The sequence below is a fragment of the Scyliorhinus canicula genome, chromosome 16, assembly GCF_902713615.1.
Source record: "Scyliorhinus canicula chromosome 16, sScyCan1.1, whole genome shotgun sequence".
NCBI lineage: Eukaryota > Metazoa > Chordata > Chondrichthyes > Carcharhiniformes > Scyliorhinidae > Scyliorhinus > Scyliorhinus canicula.
In genome coordinates this window covers 64,753,548-64,779,512 of record NC_052161.1, presented here as the reverse complement: position 1 = coordinate 64,779,512, position 25,965 = coordinate 64,753,548, and the positions used below count along the sequence as shown (strand labels likewise).

The 25,965-nt window shown below is 43.5% G+C and overlaps 1 protein-coding gene across 4 annotated transcripts in view; it reads right to left on the bottom strand.

The window, feature by feature from the left end:
* Window positions 1-11,798: 11,798 nt before the first annotated feature.
* prkg1b (protein kinase cGMP-dependent 1b) overlaps window positions 11,799-25,965 on the bottom strand; it is a 977,647-nt gene continuing 963,480 nt past the window's right edge. For all 4 annotated transcript variants that reach the window (XM_038822053.1, XM_038822054.1, XM_038822051.1 and 1 more), the window contains 5 exons: window positions 25,141-25,304; window positions 23,106-23,228; window positions 22,483-22,545; window positions 20,078-20,144; window positions 11,799-12,330 (listed from right to left, as the gene is read on the bottom strand). In XM_038822053.1, coding sequence (XP_038677981.1) covers window positions 12,232-12,330; window positions 20,078-20,144; window positions 22,483-22,545; window positions 23,106-23,228; window positions 25,141-25,304 — 516 coding nt within the window. In that variant the 3' untranslated portion in view covers window positions 11,799-12,231. The remainder of the gene's footprint in view (window positions 12,331-20,077; window positions 20,145-22,482; window positions 22,546-23,105; window positions 23,229-25,140; window positions 25,305-25,965) is intronic.

Sequence of the window (25,965 nt, the reverse complement as noted above, 5' to 3'; positions counted from 1 at the left end):
TCATCTATCGACTAAGATAAAAGCAAATTACTGCATACACTGGAATCAAAAACAAAAACAGAAAATGCTCGACAATCTCAGCAGGTCTGGCAGCATCTGTGGAGAGCGAAACAGAGTTAATGTTTTGAGTCCAATATGGACTGTTCCTCTCCACAGATGCTGCTCGACCTGCTGAGTTTTTGCAGCATTTTCTGTTTTTATTTAACATTTTCTTCTTTAGCATGGTTTCATTTTTTTTGTCTTTTTATGCTCTATAAAGTTCCTTGGGATGTTTGCCTGCATTAAAAGGTGCTATAAAGATAAGTTGTTGTTAAAAATTAAACCAGAACCTGTAGACATCACATCTGTCCCATCTTATTTACAATTAAACTTTGCTAATTGCACCCCCCCTTCCCCCGGCATATTTTCCTTCCCATGTGTGAAATGTGCGTTGTGATAAATGCATTTTTCCCCCATGGCCACACTCTTTTGCACTCAGTCGCTGCTCAGTTGTTCCCAAAGGTGTAGAAATTCATCTCTGGCAGTGGCGCAAGACAAGAATCCTAGAAGACCTACTGTGCAGAAGGAGGCCCATTTGGCCCATCGAGCATGCACTGACCCTCTGAAAGAGCACCCTACCTAGGCCCACTCCCCTGCAATCCCATAATCCCAACTAACCTTTGGACACTAAGGGGCAATTTACATAGCCAATCCACCTAACGTGCATGCCTTTGGACTGTGGGAGGAAACTAGAGCACCCGGAGGAAAACCACGCACACATGGGGAGAACGTGCAAACTCCACCCAATCACCCAAGGCTGATGCTGTGAGGCAGCAGTGCTAACCACTGTGCCATCGTGCTGCACATATGCCGCCCAGAGATATTGAACCATCTGCCCATTATACACAGCGCCTGATGGTCTGAATATCAAGCGCTGCATACAACAGGCGAATGAGCCATCATTGCCTATTTGTGCCAACGCCCCAAATGAATCCCTTGCTCAATATCTCTTGTGCTGCTTCACCGGGACAAGACTGGCAGTGTCCATTTGACTTGCAATTTAATATCTAACTCACTTAAGCTGTGCAGTGTGTAACACTCTCTGAGTGAAATCGAGCAACATTGAAAGCCTTAATTCTCATTTTACCTTGCTGGATAATTCTGGATGGTTGATACGAAATTCACACAATCACAGAATTGTTACTTTGCCCCATCGTGGAGGTCACTTGCCCCATCGTATTTGCATGGGCTCTTGAGATGAGCAACTCACATAACCATTATTCCCTACCTCCTCCTCGGCACCCTGCACATTCTTCGATTTCAGACAAGAATTTAATTGCCCTATGGAGTGCTTCAATTGAACCTGCCCCCACCACACTCTCAGGCAGTACATTTCCAAAATCTGAACCAGATGAAAACTTGTCATTTCCTCTGTTACCAATTCCTGTAAATCGGTGCCTTCTGATTCTCATAATAATAATCTTTATTAGTGTCACAAGTAGGCTTACATTGACATTGCAATGAAGTTACTGTGAAAATTCCAAGTTCACCACACTCCAGCGTCTGTTCGGGTGCGCAGAGGGAGAATTCAGAATGTCCAATCCACCTAACAAACAAGTCTTTTGGGAAAAGTCAAAGGGTAGCATGGTGGTTAGCATAAATGCTTCACAGCTCCAGGGTCCCAGGTTCGATTCCCGGCTGGGTCACTGTCTGTGTGGAGTCTGCACGTCCTCCCCCTGTGTGCATGGGTTTCCTCCGGGTGCTCCGGTTTCCTCCCACAGTCCAAAGATGTGCGGGTTAGGTGGATTGGCCATGCTAAATTGCCCGTAGTGTCCTAATAAAAGTAAGGTTAAGGGGGGGGGGGTTGTTGGGTTACGGGTATAGGGTGGATACGTGGGTTTGAGTAAGGTGATCATGGCTCAGCACAACATTGAGGGCCGAAGGGCCTGTTCTGTGCTGTACTGTTCTATGTTCTACTTGTGGGAGGAAACCGGAGCATTGGAAGGAAACCCACACCAGAAGGAAACCCACCCAGACATGGGGAGAACGTGCAGACTACACACGTGTAGTCAGTGACCCAAGCCCGGAATCGAACCCGGGTCCCTGGTGCTAAGAAGCAACAGTGCTAACCACTGTGCTACCATGCTACGTGACATTATATTAATCTTAATTCAGCACATTTTTTTTTAGAACAAAAAAGTTCACATTATTTCTCCAAATATAACTTTTAGAGGGGTTAGATTTTTAAAAAAAGTCGTACCGGTTTTGTATTGTTAACTGCAGATAATTAAAGCCAACCACAGTTCATTTAAATGTAATTGTGTATGTTGCCACTGATTATAATCTGTGGGGAGGGGAGGATTTGTTTTAACAACACAGCCAGCGTGGGGAGTAGTGTGAAAAGAAGGTTGTTCAGGGAGCTCTTTGATGAAGTGAGATCAAAGAGAATTGTCAAACTGCACTAACCTCGTCTTAATCAGGTTTCCAGGGGATGGCGTTTATACAAACACGCCACTCTGTTAGTTGTTTCCCCTCTCCCTATTGACTGCTACTCAATAAAACATTGAGCTAAGGTACATCTAATCCTTATTAAGATGCTTGGCTGCCAAACTAATCCATTCAGACTACAGTGGCTTCTCGTAAACTCCCGAAATACACGTCGATTTTGATTAGAATTGACAGAGACTGGACAAGATTTGGAGCTGAACAGGGAACCCTAAGCAGAAAGTGGATAGGTAACGCCACCTCGTGGTTCCCAGCGCATTCAGTGATCATCAATCAGTTCACCCCGGCTTCCCATTGATTTGGTGTTCAAGTGGCACTTGCAAGTCACCGTTTATCGCATGCTTTCCATCGCTTGTGTCTGTCGCCCGTTAAGAATAAATGACTTACTGCAGGTCAATTGGGAAACAGGCAAGCTCTTTCCTCACTCAGATTGAGTGGTTTTGCGAGGAGAATATGCTGGCCGCCAGGAAAGATTGCCAGCAAAAAGCGAGGCGATGTGGTTATTCTGCTGGGTGGAATTGGTGGCGGGACACTGGAGCGTGTTCGATGTGCTTTATGTTATTTCGCTGTTTCCCTATTGCCAATGTTTCTTTTATTTTGGTCACATCGTGTTTTCTGCAAAATGCCTTCAATGAAATGTTCCCGGTTTTAGTTCGTCCAAACTGTCCTTTTTTCTTTCATTTCCTGTTGCTTCATCTGAGGGGTAGGTTAGCCTGCAGTGTGCAAAATACTTAAAAGGAAAATCATTTCCTCGCAGTCTAGTTCCTTCAGCAAAATACTGGTGTTCCAGACATTCTCAGTAGAAAAAAAGGTTTACATTTATATCGTGCTGTTCACAACTGCAGGCCATATCAATGCAGCACTTTCTGAATTGTCACTGTTGTAATGGAGGAAGGCGGCAGCTAAACTGCACGTGGCCACCCCCCAAACATATGAACATATATGGCATGAAGGGTGGTGGAGTGGTGAGCACTGCTGCTTTGCGGGACCGAGGGTCTGTGTTTGATCCTGGCCCCGGGTCACTGTCGGTATGGAGTTTGCACATTCTCCCCGTGTCTGCGTGGGTCTCTTTACCCCCCCCCCCCCCCCCCCCCAAAACTGTGCAAAGTACCTGGATTTTCTAAATTGCCCCTTAATTGGGGGGAAGTAAGAATTGGGTACTTTAAATATATCTTTTAAAACCATGAACATGTGAATTAGGAGGAGTACGCCCCTCGAGCCTGCTCCGCCATTCAACAAGATCATGGCTGATCTGACCTTTCCTAAAGTCTACTACAATGGTTTCCAACCTTTTCCTTTATCTGGAACATAGATCATCATCAGTAGTTGTTGCGGACCACAATGTGCATAAGCTGTTTTAAACATATTTTACATCGCCTACAGCTGATGGGAGTATATCAACAGGTAATAAAAATGCAGCTGTTTCTAATAGTTTATGATGCATACTCACAAATATATTGTGGATCATATTGCACAGGGGATGTTTTAGGCAAATTACATTGAATAATAATGTAACATCGATTATAATACATACAAAGTATACTCTTTGCCACCCCTCCCTCCTCCCCCCCCCCCCCCCTGCCACCAGGGACCACCTGCAGTACTCTTGCAGACTAGGACCACTGCTCTACTGGATACAAGCCTAACCTCTCCAACCTTTCCCCATAAGACAACCCACCCATTCCTGGTCTTGTAAATCTTTTCCAAACTGCTTTTAATGCATTTACATCTTTACTTAAATAAGGAGATCAATACTGTACACAGTACTTCAAATGTGTTCTCACCAAAGTCCTGTACAACTGAAGCATAACTTCCCTATTTTTGTAATCCATTCTCCTCACAGTAAGAATAACATTCTGTTAGCTTTCCTAATTACTCGCTGTGCCTGTGTACTAGCCTTTTGTGAGATTTCAATGTGAGAATGAGCAAACGCTGTTTTAGATTGGGTGGCATGGTAGCACAGTAATTAGCACTGTTGCTTCACAGCGCCAGGGACCCGGGTTCGATTCCGGGCTTGGGTCACTGTCTGCGGAGTCTACACGTTCTCTCCGTGTCCTCCAGGTGCTCCGGTTTCATCCCACAAGTCCCGAAAGATGTTCTTGTTAGGTGAATTGGACATTCTGAATTTTCCCTCAGTGTACCTAAACAGGTGCTGGAGTGTGGAGACTAGGAAATATTCACAGTAACTTGATTGTAGTGTTAACGTAAGACTACTTGTGACACTAATAAAGATTATAATAATTATTAATGAAACAATATGAAAGCAGTTTAACGTTCAGCTGCAATGTATTCGGCTGGGAATGTGTTTCGAAGAAGTTGCATGTCAACCTCTATTTTTCATCCTCATGTCAATGATCATAAAGCTTCAGTACAGCAACTGATTTGGTAGGGACCCAAAGAGTGTCCTCAAAGAAAGTAATAACTGACCATCTTATCACTTTAGTGGCACAGCTGGACTGCCATTAGTTTTTAGAATCATAGAGCACCTACAGTTCAGAAGGCCATTCGCCCCATCGAATTTGCAACGACCCTCTAAGAGCACCGTACCTAGGCCCAATCCCTCACCCCATCCTCATAATCCCACCTCGGGGCAATTTACATAGCCAATCCACCTAACCAGCACATCTTTGGACACTAAGGGGTGATTTAGTATGGCCAATCCAGGTAACCGGCACATCTTTGGACTGTGGGAGGAAACCGGAGCACCTGAAGGGAACCCACGCAGACATGGAGAGAAAGTGCAAACGCCACACAGACAGTGACCCAAGGTCGGCATAGAACCTGGATCCCTGGCACTGTGTGGCAGCAATGCGAACCACTGTGCCATCATGCCGTGTGGTAGTTATGGGTTCATCTTGTGTATGTGGCATTTTGCCTCACTGAAGTAAGAGACTTTGGTCCATCCCCTGCTGGTAGTCTCAACGCATTGAATTTGCAATGGCCACAGCATAACTCTAGATTAATGCAAAGCTGCAGTTTAAAAATATCCATATGTCATCTTTCCTGTTCATCAGTATGGAAACCTTGCCAACAGGGAGAAGAAATCAGAAATTGAGGCCAGTGCTACACTATATATGTAAACATTTTAATTAATGGTCTGAAGACATATGTGGCGTGTGTCAGATTTCCAACATGCAATGCTAATTTGTAGGGTTTCCCTGAGCAATGCAAGACAAAAGTCATACTGGAGTGGAATGCTATATATTCATGTTATATATATATATATATATATCAAATTTTGCTATTTCAAGAACATAAATTAGATTCAAGTATAAATTTTTGATTTCATTATTGTGATCTTGCTGAACTCTACAAGGAGCACCAGTGAATCTTTCCTGTTCATCATTGTTATATGATTGTAATCTGTTTACAAAACAGGATAAATTGCAGTTACTTGTCTGTGGGTATGATTGTTTATTTGTGAACATTTGTCTCAATTCACAGGAGTAATAACAACATTTTCAAAAAGTGCAGCAAGTGTTAAATGCAGAATAAGAAAATATTCTTCAGTGCAAAAGTTAAAGCATTAATTCTGCTTTGGCAGAAGTCAGACATGGAAGGGAAAACCTCCACATGCTTCACATTTGTTCGCCGGCAAATCACTTATGCTTAACATCTGCTTCTGAATGACATTAAAGTTAGAATTTAACAAATTCAGTTGCCCTTGTTTCATTTGCGCAATTCCCAGTTTACAATGTATTACCTTTCTATCAAACTATGACTCTGCATTGCTCTTACCCCACAATCTTAACATCCTGAGTAAGAAATCTAATACGGTTATGGTTAAGCCTCTGGACTAAGCAAAATTCAGCAGGGTAGGTGGTTTGGCCACAATAAATTGCCCCTTAATTAGGATAACAGAATTGGGTACGAAGCAAAATTCAGTTGAAACCATCTAGCCTGGAAAGCAATGTCAATGTTTTCTAATCTTGTTTTGCAGACCATCGTTAAAAAAAAACATATCTCGGTTCTCTCATTGCTTTGCACTCTGAGAAGTATATTTAGAATTGATCATCACATTATATTCCAGTCCCTCCCAAGCCAGCTATGTGAATGAACAGCACATTCTCTTCATTCAGTCACAAGCCAAAGGTCCTCCTTTTGTTTGCTTTGGTGAGTAAGCCTATGGCTACAGTAATTTGACCCGGCCTCGACAATAACGGAGCAGGCTACAGAATGCAAAGGAAATAAATATCCTCCTAGGCTTGTTTTGTCCTTTATCTCAGCAGCTGCTCACCCCTGTGGCTTGGAGTGAATAACTGAGCATAGAACTTAGTCTGATTTTAAGATTAATCGCGATGTTGTAATGAACTTGATTTTGTTCCACTTTTTCCTTTTGCTGACCCTGCCTGCATTATGTGGGGAAGATCACTTATTTAACTTTTGTCAATGTTTTTTGTCAGGGGTGAGGGGAGGGGTGGTTAGTTTCTTCTGCCAGTTTGACTGAAAAATAAATAAATTTAGAGTACCCAATTGATTTTTTCCAATTAAGGGGCAATTTAGCAGGGCCAATCCACCTACCCTGCACATCTTTTGGGTTGTGGGGCTGAAACCCACGCAAACACGGGAAGAACGTGCAAACTCCACACGGGCCGTGACCCAGAACCGGGATCGAACCTGGGACATCGGTGCCGTGAGGCAGCAGTGCTAACCACTATGCCATCATGCTGCCCCCGGTTTGAATATTTGTTGAAATTAGTTTTCATTACCTCAAATATGAAATCTTCCAGGGGCAGCATGGGGGCACAGCAGTTAGCATTGCTGCCTCACGACGCCGAGGTCCCAGGTTCGATCCCAGCTCTGGGTCACTGACCATGTGGAGTTTGCACATTCTCCCCGTGTTTGTTTGCGTTTCAGCCCCACAACCCAAAGATGTGCAGGGCAGGTAAATTGCCCCTTAATTGGGAAAAAAATGAATTGGGTACTCGAAATGTATTTATTTTTTAAATGTGAAATCTTCCATGAACCGGCCCAATCAGACAGCATTATTGAATGCAATCTATTATTTCCATTAAAAAGTGCTCTTCAAGGGCAGCGTGGGTTTCACCCCCACAATCCAAAGATGTGCAGTGTAGGTGGATTGGCCACGCTAAATTGCCCCTTAATTGAAAAAAATGAATTGGGCACTCGAAGTTTATAAAATAAAAAGTGCTCCTTAGTGGCTTCAAGTGGTAAACCACGCCGTAGTATTAATGCAGCTGAAAATGCCTTTAATACCAGAAAAATAGGAATTTATAATATGTGATCAGTCTTCCTCCTGTAAGTAATCTGATTTAATGTCAAGTCAAAGTCATGGGGGGATTAACCATGATTAATACTGCTTATTTATTTTTGCAAAAAATCCACTATCAGCTGTATTCATCAAAATTGCATCTGGTCACCACACTTAAACATATCAAGGACAATTTTAGAGGTTGTTTTATAATGTTGCCCAAGTGCACTGGATCAGTGACAGATTTTGCAGTTATTATAATGATAATAATCTTTATTAGTGTCACAAGTAGGCTTACATGAACAGTACAATCAGGTTACTGTGAATATCTCCTCGTCTCCATACTCCAGCGCCTGTTTAGGTACACTGAGGGAGAATTCAGAATGTCCAATTCACATAACAAGCACGTCTTTCGGGACTTGCGGGAGGAAACCGGAGCACCCGCAGGAAACCCACACACACACAGGGAGAACGTGCAGACTCCGCACAGTGACCCAAGCTGGGAATTAAACCTGGGTCCCCAGCGCTGTGAAGCAACAGTGCTAAGAACCACTGTGCTACTATGCTGCCCTTGATATGCCAATCAGTGTGTTTAAGTGAAGAACTCAAGCACACTGGCAGCAAGGCCAGTTTTGGGCATTGTTGTGGAAATGAGACTTGTTCCAGTTTTTAGAACTAGTGCAAAAGATTTGTGGAAACTCTAGTTGAGAAGAATACAACTGGTGCTTAAAATTCTCCACTGGTTACATCAATATTAGGTAAATTGCACCATAAGAACAAAGCGATTGGAAATTCCAGACCCATTGTACTTTGTTACCTCCTCATTCCTTCCCTTGCTACATTAACTTACATCTCACGCAATGTTTTTTCTTATCTTGCTATCCTGTTCTCATTCTTTATGATCACCTCACCCTTTAGCATTACAGCCTATTCCCATCCTTATGTGTACACTCATCATTCCCATGTGTCATCACGCCGACCCAGTCTGTATGGAAACATTTATTCACTGATTTTTAAGGGGTAATTTTTCAGGCTGTTATTTAAACATCAGCATTGTGACTCCAAGTTTTTGTATATAGTTCAAAAGTAATCATCTTTATTTCAGCTCTAGAAAGTATATAACAGGCACTCTGCATGGACAGCTGCAGGAAGATACAGGACAAATCAGGGACAATTAAATATGTAAAAGTTTGAAAATCTACAACCAAAGGAGTGCAAGAAGCCTGTGAACAGCATTCAGTGACAAAATATACATTTTGACAAATTTGCCATGCTCGTTTATCTAAAAAGGTTAAATTGGAAACAACTCCCAATGAATACTTCATATAAATTTCTAAATGTTCAGTGAATTTGATGGTAAACTTCTTGTTAGAGGCAGGAAATATAGATCTTCAAAGTGGGTGTCAGCTAATATGCTAAATCAATGATTAAACTCAGTATTTTGATGAGACTTAAGTTTTACAGATATTATTCTGAAAGGTTTTGAATTGTCAGCCAAAGCTACATTTATTGCAATTTGACTACATTAAGGAGATGATTTCACCCTAATTTTTGCAACGCAGGTAAATTAAAATAAGATGGATTTGCATATACAATGAAATCAGCCAAAGCAACGATAGTAATAGTCATGAAACTTTTTCTTGTTGCATGTGCACACATTTCACAGAAATGATGCATTACGTCATCACCAGTTTCACAGTTTCTCTAAAATAGAACATAATAAATGGTACCACAGGATGCTTACTGCAAAGTCGTGCATCATGTTTAAAAAAAAGGCCTATTAAACCTTACAGAAGATGGAATTTATACAGAAGCCAGCTAAGAAGGACTGATCCTTGAGGTTTTCCTGTTTTGTTTTGTTTTAAGTTAACGCAGCATGAGACCAAATTTATGAATCTGTTTGGATGCCATGTTTTTAAGGCACTTGAGACAATGCCAAACCTAGTCTAACCTATGGGAGAAATGATCTTTACAATGTTTCTGAAATCTTAGGCCGAAGCCTTCAGCTTTCTTTCTCACAGTTCAGCAGTGTAGGGCTGTATTATAAAATGGGAAACATACCAAGTAAGTTTAAAAAGAAAAGGTTAAGTCACACCAAACGCACCAACACCCAAATCATGTCTGCTTATTTACAGTAATATGGAGCTTGTGGTCCAATTAAATAAAAACAATAATAGATAATTACATTTTAAAAATATAAAGCTGAAAATGCGATAGAGTCTCTTGACCCACAGGGGTTTACAAGTGTTTGATTGCTACTTCGCATGAGATTGTATCTAGAGCTTCCCCCTTTACTTTTAGCAAATGTATTTCAGGTGTTCCCCCAACCCAAGTTCCCTCCATTGTTTTGATTTTCAATTTTCTTAATTTACCAGAAACAGAACATGCATGATGATCCTAACACCCTTTTGATTAATACATTAGACACAAGGAGCAAACATTGGTAAAGACAAACCGCCCAAACACATAAAGTTCCAGATTTAATCAGGAGTGGTAGTTGCACCATTTATAAATATGAAAAAAGGTCATTCGGAAACCATGTTCATCTTTTATTTTTACTTCTGCGTGAGTTTGTGTTCTCAATGAAATATCGGCCATTTCTGGGGAAAGGTGAAGCATTTCACACCTACAGCTTACAGAAATGTTACGGTGGTTTCTAAATTATAATCCGAGGCATATCCAGGTGAGATATGACTGTTCCTGTAAAGCCTTCCGTAACACATATTCCCATGTTTTTCCGTGGAGTACATTTCTGTAACTAATGACAAAACTTTAAATTCACAGTGGCAGCTTGTTAGTGTTGATACTGAGGGTGAGAAATGGGTTCTAAAGCATATTCTTAACCCGAGTAACATTATCGGATGGCTGGTAATGACCAGTCTTTCTGCCCTTAGTGAAATCTCTCCTCATTTCCTTCTTCTTTTGCTCCCTTTAGTGGTGACATTCTATGGTGACACAGAGGAGCAGGTAAAGAGAGAACATCCGCTGTTGCTAAAACTCCTCTTGCAACCTCAGCATGTCCCAAAATACATTTGCAGCCAATCAAATGCTTCTTGAAAATAGTAAGAAGTCTTACAACACCAAGTTAAAGTCCAACAGGTTTGTTTCAAACACGAGCTTTCGGAGCACTGCTCCTTCCTCAGGTGAATGGAGGAAGGTCACCTGAGGAAGGAGCTGCGCTCCGAAAGCTCGTGTTTGAAACAAACCTGTTGGACTTTAACCTGGTGTTGTAATACTTCTTACTGTGCTCACCCCAGTCCAACGCCGGCATCTCCACTTCTTGAAAATAAAGATTTGTCACTGTTGTGATGTAGGAAACGCAGCAGTGAATTTGTGCACAGCATGGTCCCACAAATAGTAATGAGAAAAATAAGCAACTGATATTTTTCGGTGATGCTTTTGAGAGATAAATATTGGGCAGGATTTTTTGTAAAAAGTTCAGTACTTTCATACCATCCATTTAGAAGTTGTGAGTTGGGAGGGAGGTCTGAATTCTATTTGAGGACATCTTAAATTTAAAAAGTCAGCGGTTAAAAAAACCATATATCTTTGACAGCATTACTCGAGAATGCTGACTGTAATAACAAATTATCGGATACAGTTTCCATGAACCCATAGTTTTCAGCTAGCATTTAAACCCAGTGACATGTCAAACAGAAATAATTATTATTCAAATGTATCTTCAGGCAGAATCTGACCTTCAGTTTTTCTGCCAATTTTACATTGCAGTACAGAGAAATATTTTTTTTTGCCATTTACAGGGTATAGAAGATCATTTCAATATTAATTGATCAGGCAGGGGTGGGTGGGGAAACAGGCCCTGATAGCATCAGCAGTTGTGCTTTGTGTTTATAAATACGTGATGCCACATTTAAATATATTGCTGAAACCGTCAGTTAATATCCAGACTAATAATGAATGAAGTGACTTGACATAAAAAGTGGTTGACCGATAGTTTTACAGGTCCTACCCAGTGGTACATAAACACTGGCTTGTCGCACACAGTAGTGTGTGCACTTGCACTGAGGAATGAGAATGTCCCAAATTCAATTCCATAGCAACAAACATAGACCCGTGAATAAAAATCCCCAGAATAAATACCTACATTTGTCTTTTTGTTTTAATTAGAAAAAAAACACAAGATTTAGAATATGTTTACTGATTTGAAATGACCCATTTTTACCTTTTGAGTATTAATTGGTCTCCGGATCAAAGCACGAGGAACCTCAGTGAAGAAAAAGCCTTACGTGTATGCTAAAACAAGTTGCTCTAGGACCACCATCAAAGTTGCTATATTTTGATTCAAACATAAAAATGTTTTTTTTTTAAAGAACACCATTCCAATTCTCTAATGGCATAGCTCCTAATGCCACCATCGTGAGTGTGGCGGGCATTAGTTGAGGCATCATGGTGACCCAGAGCACTAATCCTCTTTCATGTTTCTTTTCCATTGACTGTTAGTCTCTTTTTTTCCCCCTTTTTTTTAACCAAGATGCTGTCCTAGGCAAGGCAGAAGCAAGTTTGAAGGAAAAGATTTAGAAATCTGCATCCCATCCGGAGTTATCGTCAGGAGGTGGGTCATCATTGTCTTCGGGGAAGCTGTCAAAGTTGCTTGTGTCTGTTGGAGATGTGACCTGCAAAAAAAGAAACATTGTGTCATTCTTCAATCGGGGATTCAAGATGGGGAATTATTTCCCAATCCTCTCATTGCCTAATAAAGGCTCGCAAAGCTGCATCATGACATTATTCTTCAACAAAGACAGCTTATATTTACACTGCCTTTCAAAACCTCAATGTTTCCCAAATACTTTACAGTAGAGAAAATATTTTTGACATGTAGCCACGACTGTAATGCAAAACTGTGGCAGCTAATTTTGTTTTTATTCTTTCAGGGAATGTGGATTTCATGGACAAGGCCTATCCCTAGTTGACATTGTTTTGTAAACCACAACCCGAGTCGGAATCAAGTTGGTAAAAAGAAAACCAGTTTATTGCAAAGCAACTATATTTACAATATACAACAGCTCCAAGTCGGTCTGCTCTGTTGGTTCCATACCTGGCTGACTTTATATTGAGCTCAATCATGAATGTCTTTGGGCTCTTAGCAGGTGATCTCGTACTTGGCGAGACTCACAAGGAGACTGATTTCTCCAACCTCGTAGGTCCCATGTGGGTAATAACACATTAAGAAGGTATGGGAGAGCCATCTTCTTGAACTACAGTCCATGTGGTGGAGGTACACCCACAGTGCTGCTGGGAAAGGAGTTCCAAGATTCTGACCCAGCGACATTGAAGGAATGGTGCAATATTTCCGGGTCAAGATGGTGAGTGGCTTGGATGGGAGCTTGCAGATGATGGCGGTCCCATGCATCTGCTACCCTTGTCTTTTGAGGTTTTTGATGTCACAGCTTTCGAAGCTGCTGTCGAAGGAGCCATGGTGAGTTGCTGCCGTGCATTTGTATATGGTTCCACTCGGCGTTGGTGATGGAAGGAGTAAATTTTTTAATTGGTGGATGGGATGCTGATAAAGTGGGCTGCTTTGTTTGGGATGGTATCGAGCTTCTTGATTATTTTTGGTGCCTCACTCTTTCAGCCAAATGGAGAGTATTCTGTCACATCCCTGACCTGTGCCTAGTGCATGGCGGACAGGCTATAGGGAATCAGGTGGTGAGTTACTCTCCACAGAATTCCCAACTTCTGACCTGCTCTTGCAACCACAGTATTTATATGGCTAGTCAAGTACTGCTTTGGGACAATGGCATCACCCAGGATGTTTATGGTGGAGCTATATGTCAAGAGGAAATGTTTAGATTCTCTCTTTTAGGGAATTGCCTGACCCTTGTGTGGCACAAATGTTATTTGCCCCTTGTCAGTTCAAGCTGGAATGTTTTTCAAGTCACTCTTGCTGCATATAGACATGGACTGCTTCAGTATCTGAGGAGTCGTGAATGGTGCAGAATAATGATGGAGGGAAGGTCATTGATCAAGCAGCTGAAGATAGTTAGGCATACCTGGCTGACTTTATATAGAGCTCAATCATGAATGTCTTCACCTATGTCTTCAAACTATGTTTGGATCAAGGCTGTAAGGAGGTCAGGAGCTAAGTAATCTTGGCTGAACCTATACTAAAGCATCAACAAGATCAGTTACTGTTGTCTAAGTGCCACTTGTTAGAATTGCCAGTGACACCTCCTATCACAGTAGGCTGAGGGGGTGGTAATTGGCTGGATTGGATTTATCCTGCATTTTGTGGACAGGATGCACCTGAGCAATTTTCCACATTGTCGGGTAGACGCCAGCTGTACTGGAACAACTTGGACACGGCCATCGCTAAATCTGGATTTTTGACAGGGCAGTAACCGCTGCAAAGAAAGCTCCCACAAAGAGCAATGTGATCATCTGTTTTAGTGATGTTGTTAAGGGGTAATTATTGGTCACAACACTGTGGATAATTCCCCTCCTCTTCTCTGAAAGAATGCTTTGGAATCATTTACAGTTACCCAAGGCCATTATGGAGCAGATTTTAGAAGCTGATTCTCCTGCCAGAGAGCTTCCTACAGCTGGATTATGAATTGAGCAGTTGTGCGGAATGTTTGTTGTGTTACACAGGATTTTCTAATCATCTGGGGATGCGATGGCAAGGGAGGTGGGTGGGTGGGGGGGTACCTGGAAGTACCCCAGAAGGTGAGCTGTGGGACCCTCTGGAACTGTCCAGGCAAGTATTGCATGGGAATTTCCTGGGAAGTTTAAACTTCCATGAAACAATTACCCTGAATTGGGAACCTTCCAAAACTCCAATTCAAACTGGAGCGTTCACATGGTTCCCACACTTATCAGAATAGTTTCCCAGGAAACGTTAAAATGATTAAAATCATTTCAGGGTAACTTTGTTCCAGACCTTCCTTGACCCCCACCCCCCTTCCGACATCCACATCCCCCGCCGATTACACCCCCACCCACCACTACCATTCCAACACATCAACCAACCTGAACTACCCTCACGACCCACTGACTACTCCCAACTTCCTGATTAATCTTCGAATGCTTAACTTAACCACTCCTCCCCCAATTACCCTCCTGATGACCCCCTGACTCCGGCTCCACGCCGCAACCTCCTCCCACAGCACCCCCCCTCCCCCCACAAGCCTCAGCCCTCCAACAACCCTCCCGACACCCGAATTACCCGTGCAGCTACTCACCACCTGTTACTACCCTTCCAAATATCCACCACCGCCCGCACCCCCCACCTTGACCATCAACACCCCCCCCCCGACCATCCTCACCCACTTACCTTACACACTCAGATGCCCCCCCCCCCCCCGGCTTCTCAAAGTTGCTGCGAGTTTCAGCTGCCAGAAAGCGGTAAGTTTAGTGCCATAAAAAGGGGCCATAGTTTCATTGCCCTATGACACTCTTGCCCTGTACTAGGAGGGCTCCAGAGCAACTGCGCTGAACATGTCTACCTGTCTCAAGATGGAGGATCAGATGAGAATTGAGCAGCTAGCAGCCTGGATAAGTAAAAAGAAACGTGTGATGATATGCATAAGCAATCATGTAAATAGTAATGTATACAACCTCCAACCAGCAGGTGGCAGTAGAGAACTACCAGGTGACTATACATCGAGGTTTCTGGAGATAGTTGTGATAGTGGACAGACATACTTGCAGTAGCTCGAAGATAATTTATTATAGTTAGTAGTTTTTTGATATATTTCTCACAATTATCTATTCCACACATTTATTTAATAATAAATATTTAACTAGTCAAGAACGAGACGTTCTATTGTGCATGATTCCTTTTGGCCAAGCACCAGAACATAACAGAACAGAGCTGCAATCCAACGGTGATTGTCACTCATCGGAAGTTTGTTATGTTAAGGGGTGGAAGATTAGGCTGGGCATGGTAACCTCCTGATGTGCAGTCCTGAAACACAAAGCTTCTGTCGAAAACCTACCCACATAGCTGAGAACGTTGGTGTGCCAAACGTAGCAAATGAATGGCACCATGTTCTCATGACATTGCGGGCAGCACGGTGGCACAGTGGTTAGCACTGCTGCCCAATGGCGCCGAGGTCCTAGGTTTGATACTGGCCCTGGGTCACTGTCCATGTGGAGTTTGCACATTCTCCTCATGTCTGCGTGGGTTTCACCCCCACAACCCAAAGATGTGCAGGGTAGGTGGATTGGCCATGCTAAAGTGCCCCTTAATTGGAAAAAATTAGTTGGGTACTCTAAATGTATTTTTTAAAAATTCAAAAATGTTCTCATGACATTGCATTGCCCATCATTTGAAAGCATTTGTAACTCATTTAAGACAATCAAGACACTCTGCTCTCAAAGTAGATGAAGGTCACAAGGGTGCATCTGAAATGTGCTGCCTGAGTTTGATCGATAAATTCAGCTGGGAACTGGATTATTATCTGAAAGGATGGACTGCGCAGGGCTGGAGGGAAGAAGTTGAAGAAATGGCACCAAGGGTAATTGTTCCTTCAGAAAGCCAGCACAGACACAGTGGGACAAATTGCCTCCTTCTCGACATGTAACCATTCTGCGATTCTGTAATACGAGCATGTTGAAATAAGACATAGGAGCAGATTTAGGCCACTCGACCCATCGAGTCTGCTCCACCATTCAAACATGGCTGATATTTTCTCATCCCCATTCTCCTGCCTTCTCCCCATAACCCCTGATCCCCTTATGCAACCTCTACACTCACCAATTTGGGATTATATCATCATACCAGCGTCAGTCCTGGTTCAGTGGAGGAACTCTTGCCTCTGAGTCTGGAGGTAATGTGTTTATGCCCACTCCAAAGACGTGGGGCGGAATTCCCCTGCCTTCCAGCCACGTGTTTCTCAGCAATGGGAGGCGGCACACCATTCTCTGGTGGCGGAATTCTCTGCTCCCACTGCTGTCAATGGGATTTCCCATTGAAGCCGTCCCACACTGCCGAGAAACCCACAGTGTGGCGCACTACCGGTGGGACCAGAGAATCCTACCACCAGCAAATGACTGGAATACTTTGTGACATCAGCTGCAGTGCAGTGTGAAGGGAGTGTGTCATTGTCTGAGGAGCCATCTCTTGGATGAACCTCTAAACTGCCTGCTCACCCATCTGGACCTAAATGATCCAATGGCACTATCTCTTTTTTTTTCTTTTTAAAAAAAATTTAGATTACACAATTATTTTTTCCAATTAAGGGGCAATTTAGCGTGGTAAATCCACCTACTCTGCACATTTTTGGGTTGTGGGGGCGAAACCCACGCAGACACGGGGAGAATGTGCAAACTCCACACGGACAGTGACCCAGAGCCGGGATCGAACCTGGGACCACAGCACCGTGAGGCAGCTGTGCTAACCACTAGGCCACCGTGCTGCCCTTTATGGCACTATCTCAAAGATCAGGGGAGTTCAGCCAGTGTCCTTCTCCAAATTTATATCACAACCAACATCACTTTTAAAAAAACTGTTTGTGGGATCTTGCTTAGTTTCTCTACGTTACAACAGTGATTACACTTCAGAAGTACTTTATTAGCTATGAACTGATTGGACAGAACCTAAAGTTAAATATCGGACATATAAAGAGGAATTGTAACTTGAAAATCGGGCAGCGTTGGAACAGATGGATGATAGTTTAAAGGGCTAAAACTCTGAAACCTAACCCTAAACCACTTTCAGTTTCATTGGAGGTGGGATGAGGAATGGACAAGCAAACCACTCCGAGGAGACGGATTGACACTTTGAATGTGATACTGAGGCTGAGTAATAAAGATTATTATTGTGTGTTACATCTGTATTCACGATTTGAAAATTACCTGTGGGTTGCTCGGTGCTATGTGCCTGAAATGATTTCGCTAGTTAAGTCTAGGTGAGGAAATGCTGGATCAGGAGGTAACTGTTTTTCAACCTGTCAGCTAGATCCATAGTGCCTGACTGATCAACCCTCTCCCCCCACACACACACTCCATCATCAGTAATCTCTTCCAATCTCCCCCTGCCCAGAAGCCTCTGTCCTCTAACCTCATTGAGAAATTCTCCCTCACCAAACCCCCCCCTCCCCCCCCCCCCCCCCCCCCCCCCACCTCCCCTCTCAGGGTTTCCACCTCCCCCATCAGGTTTCTGATCTTAACCCAGAATCACAGACATCTCTCCAGAGACTTCCAACCACTGCACTCAACAGACAATGGGACCTGACTCCCTGGAGTTGGACATCAGCCCCGGCCCACTCGCAAAACAAATAGGCCAGCCCTTCCTTCCTACCAGGATCAGAGACCCCCCTCCTCCCCCACCTCCCTGGTCAGTGCTGCATCTTGTGGCCTCTTCTGGTATGCTCCCTGCTCAATTGGACATTGAGCCTATTAATCGACTCTGCTGCTTCCTTCTGGCTTGACCCCGCCAAACTGGAAGAAGGTGGACCTTTTGCCCAAACAAAGAAATGTGGAGGAAGATAATCTTTGTACTAAGGGCTATCCCAGAGAAGGGTGGATGAACTGAAAGATGCTCAAAGGCATTTTGTTTCTGAGAAGGTGGAATCAAAAAATAATCTCAATAAAAACCCATAAAAATCAAAATGATGTGAGAAAATGATGGTAGAAAAGAGGAAGAAAAAAAAAAAGGACGAACTACAAATGCTGGAAATCAGAAATAAGATTAGAAATAACATAACAGACAGCCAATACCAGAACTGAATTGAGATGGGTTAAAGCCCCCAGATACAGTCACCGCCTGCCCCATGTGGTACAGTGGTTAGCACTGCTGCCTCAGCTCCGGGGACCTGGGTTCAATTCCGGACTGTCGATGTGGAGTTTGCACTTTCTCCCGTGACTGTGTGGGTTTTCTCCGGGTGCTCCGGTTTCCTCCCACAGTCCAAAGATGTGCATGTTAGGTGAGTTGGCCGTGCTAAATTGCCCCTTAATGTCCAAAAGGTTGGGTTATTGGGTTACGAAGATAGGGTGGCAACATGGGCTTAAGCTGGGTGCGTCTTCCAAGAGCCGGTGCAGACTTGATTGACCGAATGGTCTCCTTCTGCACTATAAATCTGTAAATACCTGAACTAACAACGGTTCTAACCTGGCAAGTCAACCTCTCTCCCATCCTTCAGGGAACTTTGAGCACAATCTGCATCACAATTCCTCCCTTTTTGAAGAAAACAAGGACGCTAGCTGAGTTCTGAAATTTATATATTTTTTGTAGATGTACGATTGAATAAAATCTGATTTTGTACGTATATGTCCAATCACAACGTTACCTCTTCCCTTCTCACCTTCCAATGCTCCAAACACACCCTTCCAAGTGAAATAGTGATTAAAAGTACTTCTTTCACTTTAGTATATGATTCTCACTGCTCACAATGTGGTCCCCTCTACATCAAGGAGACCAAATGCAGATTGAGTGACCACTTTGCTGAGCACCTCTGCTCAGTCCAGAGGTGCACATGACCCTGTACTTCGATTGCACTCCCAGTTCTGGCAAAGAGCCACCGACTTAAAATGTAAACTCTGTTCTCTCCCCACAGGCTGGCAGACGTGCTGAGTATTTTCCACAACTACAGTATTTTCCTCCTGTTTTTACCTTAATTAGGTTCTGGCTACAGGGTGAGATTTTAAAAAACCATCTTGAATTTGTAGAATGCCGCCTGGCAGGGCATCTCAATCACATCACATTCAATTATTTATTGTAATCTGGATAAATATCGCATTCATTTCCACAAGCAGAAAAACAGATGAACAAAGGGCTAACCAATTTTTAGCTGAGTGGAAACTGTTGGGGCATTTCACTGAGTGAACTCTTGATGGATACTCCTGAAAACGAGCCATGAAAATGAATAATCAGGAGGGGTCCTCAGGTTATTAGTGAGAGAACCTAAGCAGAGAATATAGCATTGAAACATCCATCCAAACTAATGTATTTATGTTCTGGCATGGGGCTCCACAGGCTGGCTTGCCAAGTCAGAGGCGAGCGAGTTCAGCCAAAAGGAAAGCTACAAATACGGCTGTAGGAAGTTATCTATGGAGACTGTTCATGGAGAAACGGCCCTAATCATAATGAAAGCAATCACCAGCCGAGGAATGTTCAAGCAATCAACTTCAGATTATTTCTCAGGAAACTGTCATCAAACTGTGCAAAGCCACTTGCTGTCAATGTAGCGAAAAAAAATCCCTAGATTCCTTTCAATAAAAACAAAGATGACATGATGGAGCGATTTAAAGAGACCAACCTTTTACCCTTCACTTGTGTGAAGTGAAGTTCCCTACACGAGAACCCTCAAAGTCATGTAGCTATTAACTGACAAACAACAGCAGAGAACTCATGGAATAAAACGCACAGCAGTAACATTTGGAGGTATGGTGAAAAAGAAATAGAACAGGGTTGTATACTTACACTAGATACGATTGGAGGTGTTAAAGTGCCTTTCCTTAATCCTTCCCAGTTAAAACCTTCAAACCACCTGGAGGAAAATAAATGTCCTTTATTGCAAATTTGTGAAACATTTAAGCATTTTCATTTTATGCAAAAACAATAGTGCTTAGAGCTTCTAAAGCCGGCACACTGCAAGTCAACAGATGGTCTCGTGCGTGTGTTCTTTGTCTCTAAGATCTGGTCCTTTGAGATCTTAAAGTGTAACAGGTGTCAAGAAATAGTAATCTGCATGTTTAGGGTGATTTTCACTGAGGACTGGTGGCTGCAGGCTGAGTCTCCAGCCGCCCTGGTGGGGGGATCCTTTGCCGGAAGGTGGCCTCCAGGCCGGCCAGGCTCGCGATCCGGGGCCACCGATCAGCGGACAGCGGACCTATGTTATGCGGGCCGGTGCGTTGTGTGGGCAGGCCATGTTGTGCAGACTTCTGGCCGGAAGTGCAGGGCCCCGTATCAGCAGGCGGAGCCACACAGAGCACTCTGGCGCTCTGCTAGCCCCCTTCAAGTAAGTGAATCGCTGGGTTAGGGGCCCGTTGACGCGGCGTGAAACACACCGGTGTTTACGCCAGCATCAACACATAGCCCCCGTTTCGGAGAATCCCGCCCCAAATTCCTATTTGTGCATGAAGTCACATCTGGAGTGAAGTATCCTTTCCTCACAGTTTTAAAAATTAATTACAAATATTGGGGTTATTGTCCAGTGTCCTAGCAACTATTAGGGTCAGGTCCGGGATAGAAATATGAGGCAATGAGAAAGACCTCAGCAGCTGCTGGTACATTGATACTTCTGAATCACAGGATTGTTACGGTGCAGAGGGAGGACATTTGGCCTATCATGCCAGCACCGGCTCTCCAAATGAGAATAATGGCTTAGTGCCATTTCCCTGCCTTTTCCCCATACTCCCGGCATATGATGAGAGATGTGCTGGCAGCAACCAGCAAGTTATGGAGCTGGGGGCAGCACGGTGGCCTAGTGGTTAGCACAACCGCCTCACGGCGCTGAGGTCCCAGGTTCGATCCCGGCTCTGGGTCACTGTCCGTGTGGAGTTTGCATATTCTCCCCGTGTCTGCGTGGGTTTCGCCCCCACAACCCAAAAATATGCAGAGTAGGTGGATTGGCCACGCTAAATTGCCCCTTAATTGGAAAAAATAATTGGGTAATCTAAATTTATAAAAAAAAAGTTATGGAGCTGAACTGATCTTGCATTATCCTGCGTAGCCAAAAGCAGGCAGCTCCTGTGGGTGGGAATCTAAAATGCTTGAATTGACATTCATCCAAAAATCACAACTGACATATTTCCAACTACATTATTTTAAAATCAAGTTTAGTCCTCATGCCACCCGAGTTGTTGAAGATGAAAATGAATCCCAATGATTCTCGGTCAGTGTTAAACCTCTGCCATTTATTTTCAGCTTTCAACATTTTTAAACTAGCAGCAGTAATTTAATGTGAATGTTAATAAAGACTCAGTCATTTTAATTGAACCTTCATAAATATTGCTGAACAAGGAAATACATCATTAAAACTGAATCTAGAACTATGTTTGACAACTAGCTCTTGTCATAGTTTATGATGTGGCAGTGCAAGACTTTCGCTAGGCCACAGCTGGAGCACCACGTTCAGTTCTGCTCACCGCACTATAGAAAGGACGTGATTGCGCTGGAGGGGGTGTAGAGGAGATTCACCCTGGATGTTTCCTGAGATGGAGCATCTGAGCTATGAAGAGAACCTGGATAAGCTCGGGTTGTTTTCTTTGGAGCAAAGAAGGCTGAGAGGGGACCTGATTGAGATGTACAAGATTATGAGTGGCTTGGACAAGGTGGGTTGAAAGGAGCTGTTCCCCTTAGTTGAAGGTCAATAACAAGGGGGCATTATTTTAAGGTGTAAGGCAGGGGGCTCAGAAGGGGTTTGAGTCAAAACCTTTTCACCCAGAGGGTGGCGGGAGTCTGGAATCCACTGCCTGGGAAGGTAGTGTGAGATGGGAAACCTCACAATCTTTAAAAAGTACTTGGATAAGCATTTGAAATGTTATAACATTCAAGGCTATGGTGCAAGTGATGGGAAGTGGGATTAGTGTAGCTTCAGAATTTTGTTTCTGTCAGTGAAGATTTTGAAGGGCCAAAGGGCCTCTTCTGTGTTGGATGATTCTATGAATAGCAAAAAGGGGAAAAATAAATGAGGCATTCACTAAGTGAACATATAAAATTATTAAATTTAAATGTACAACTAATGGGTGCACTAGCTCTGTTGAATAGTCCCATGTATTATAAATAAAAAGGTGTCTCTTTGTTACATTACACTTACATAGTTAAGTAGATTGCCATAAGTCTAACACAATATTGTACATAGTTGCCATGAACGAAAGACTCACTTGTGCTTTTGAATGTCTTTAACTCCATTTTTCAAATTCCCAAGTCTTTCTGATGGATTGTCCCTGTTAAGAGGAGCAGAGGTACATTTTTCAACAGTACAATCCCGCTTCAATACGTTGACCTTTTCTTACATTCGTGTTTTATGCTTCAACCCCGGAAACAAATTAACGTGACAGGAGGGGAGGGATGACCTCTCTTCTAACTGTCAAGCAGGCAACTGGTCAAAGAGATATCTGACTCTGACCAGTTGCCATAGTATCCCTATAGTGCAAAGGAGGCCATTTGGTCCATTGAGTCAACATTGACCCTCTGAAAGAGCACCCTACCAAGGCCTACTCCCCCACCCTATCCCCATTACCCCAGCTAACTGTTGAACACTAAGGGACAATTTAGCATGGCCAATCCACCTAGCCTGCACATCTTTGGACTGTGGGAGGAAACAGGAGCACGCGGACGAAACCCACGCAGACAGGAGGAGAAAGTGCCAACTCCACACAGACAGTCACCCGAGGCTGGAATTGAACCCATGCTATGAGGCAACAGTGCTAACAACTGTGCCTCCACCCTTGGATGATTGGGTTCTTTCACGTCCGTGCTATGACCAATCCTGGTGGGAGCTCACCTGCATAGTTTCTTGATGAGGTTAGCAGCATTTTTGGTAATCTTCTTTGGAAATTCAATCATGTCAATCCCACGAAGTATTATGTTGTACGTTTTCATGGGATCCGGACCTGAGAAGGGTGGGCTTTTATAAAGACCAAGAGGCGACGCGGAATTAGAAAGAATTTCACACCATCACTACAACAAATCTCCTCCCCCATGTCTCCTCCCCCCCCCCCCCCCCCCCCACCCCCCTCCCTACCACCACCTCCCTACCACCACCACCACCACCGCCAAATAATAAATACAGGCCTGTCCTTTCAAATACACAGTTAAATTAATTTATTTTTAAAAAATAAATTTCAAGTACCCAATTTTTTTTCTTCCCAATTAATGGGCAATTTAGTCTGTCCAATCCACCTCCCCTGTACCTCTTCATCTTTGCGTTGTGGGGGTGAGACCCACGCAGACACGGGGAGAATGTGAAAACTGCACATGGACAGTGACCCAGGGCCAGGATCGAACCCGGGTCCTCGGATCGTGAGACAGCAGTGCTAACCAATGCACCGCCCTCGTAAATTAATTTCCATACTTCCTTCTATCTCCCTGTCCGATTTTCTTCAACATGATGCCTGTTTCATACCCTCAGAAACGGAAAACCTTTCCCGGTTTTCACAAGAAATAGCTCACAATTACATAATCCACTTCACATCCTCTGTGTGTCTCAATTATTCCTGAGTATTATTCACTTCTATCCATGGCCAAACACAGCAGCCTGTTTGTGCACAAAGTCTGGTCAACAGCACACAAGAGGAAATAGCTGATTAATCTTTCCCCCCCCACCGCCTCCACCTCCTCCCCCCTGCCCCTCCCCACAGTCATGTTGGTTGTTGCATGTAATTCTGTACACAGCAAGATCCCACAAACAGGAGTGCAACAAATGATCATCTGGTCAGCATTAGTGACGAGGACACCAGAGAGAACTCCTTTGCTTTTTTTTTCAGTTTGTGCCACTCGAGCTGACAGTTGGAATATTGGCCCTACTGTCGCATCTGAAAGGTTCTCCTCAGCGACATATTGAAATATTAGCCTGGGTGGTGTGCTGATGTCTTGGCGCGAAACGTGAACCACAAACCTCGGAATCTGAGGCGATGCTGCTCCCAACTGTGTTCATCAATATTTAAAGGCGAATTGAGGTTGCATTTGTAACATTGATACAAAATTATAGCTACGAGAAGAGATTGGATATGCAAAGTGTTGTTTTCCTTCGGAGAGGCTAAGGGGTGACCTAATTGAAGATGTACAACATTATCAAGGGCCTAGACAGGGTAGATAGAAAACACTGGTTTCCTCCTAGCTGAGGGGTCAATTATCAGGCACCTTAGATTTAAGGTAATTGGTGGAAGGATTAGATAGGAATTGAGGGAAAAACATTTTTCACTGCTTAAGTAGGTGGTGGACATCGAAATGCTCAACTCATTAAAAGATACCTGGATCTGCACCAGAACTGCTCTATTGCAAGGCTGTGGACTAGATGCTGGAAAATGGGATTAAAATGAGCGTCGAGTTTCTTTTTTCTCTTTTTTGGGCAACACTGGCATAATGGGCTGCATGGCCTCTTTCTGCACAATAACATTTCTATGGTGCTATGGTTCCTGTCGAGAATGCTTATATGCATTGGAAAAACAGTAGTTGCGGCTAACATATGAACTCGTACATGTCCTGGGGTGATGTTTGGTATCAGTCAGAGATGGACCGTACGAGGGAGGTTGACTTGCGTTTCCATGCATCTGAGAAACTTTTGTGTGCAGTACCAATTGTAGCCTCTTCTCAGTTTGAGAAATAGTGTGGGATTAGAAGGGTAAAATAGTCACTGCAGCCCACAGTGTGCACTAAAGTAGGCCTTTCGGAATGACTGCTAAAGTGTGATAAGAAGTGTGTGCAATACACAGGAACCTTGTAATATGTCATGATGGAGGAGCAGAATAAGAAGTTATATATAATTACTGTAAATATTACTATAATTGGTAGAGTAAATCCTTTCTAGATTGTCTCACCTGCCCGTTAGGAGTTCATACATGAGGATTCCCAGTGACCAGTAATCTGCAGATATGTCATGGCCTTTGTTCAAGATGATTTCTGGAGCCACGTATTCTGGAGTCCCACAGAATGTCCATGTTTTCTTCCCAAACCCTATTTTCTTGGCAAACCCAAAGTCCACCTAATCACACAGACAACCACCTTTAATTTATGACTGTAAAGTCCTTCTGGGCTGTCATTTGCAACAAAACACTGTTCAGAAGTAACAAAATCACTGGTTAATGTTTGACTTAGACATTTTATCGAGATGAAGGTCAGTCTTCATTTTTCTAGGTTGCACCAAGTGATGAGGTGAATGGATGGGAATTCATCCATGCTGTTTCCCTAACAGTGATGGCAGCTGATTTCCTCCCAGCCGAGGAGGGAGGTCAATCTAGCTCATGTACGCTGGAAAAGCTCAGCAGGTCTGGCAGCATCAATGAGGAGAGAAAGCAGGGATAACGTTTAGAGTCCTTTCTCTCTTTGTCAGAACTAGAGCCAAAGATTCCACCATCTGTCCTATTTTGCTTAAATTCATCTGACTTTCGTTACGCGAACCATTGCACCAACGATCAGCTGATGGGCAAAGTGGGCAGAATCCTGACACCAGATGGGTTGAGGCCTGCCTTTCTCTAGTTTCAGGAAATTATGCTGGAAATAGAAGATAGGGAAGGAAACATCCCTGCCGTGTAGTGGCCAGAACACAAACCTGATTCTCGGGCCTCAACTTCTCAGGAAAACTGTCCTCTGGTGCTATTGACCAGCCATTAAACCCAAGTTTTTAGGTTATGACAGTCACATTC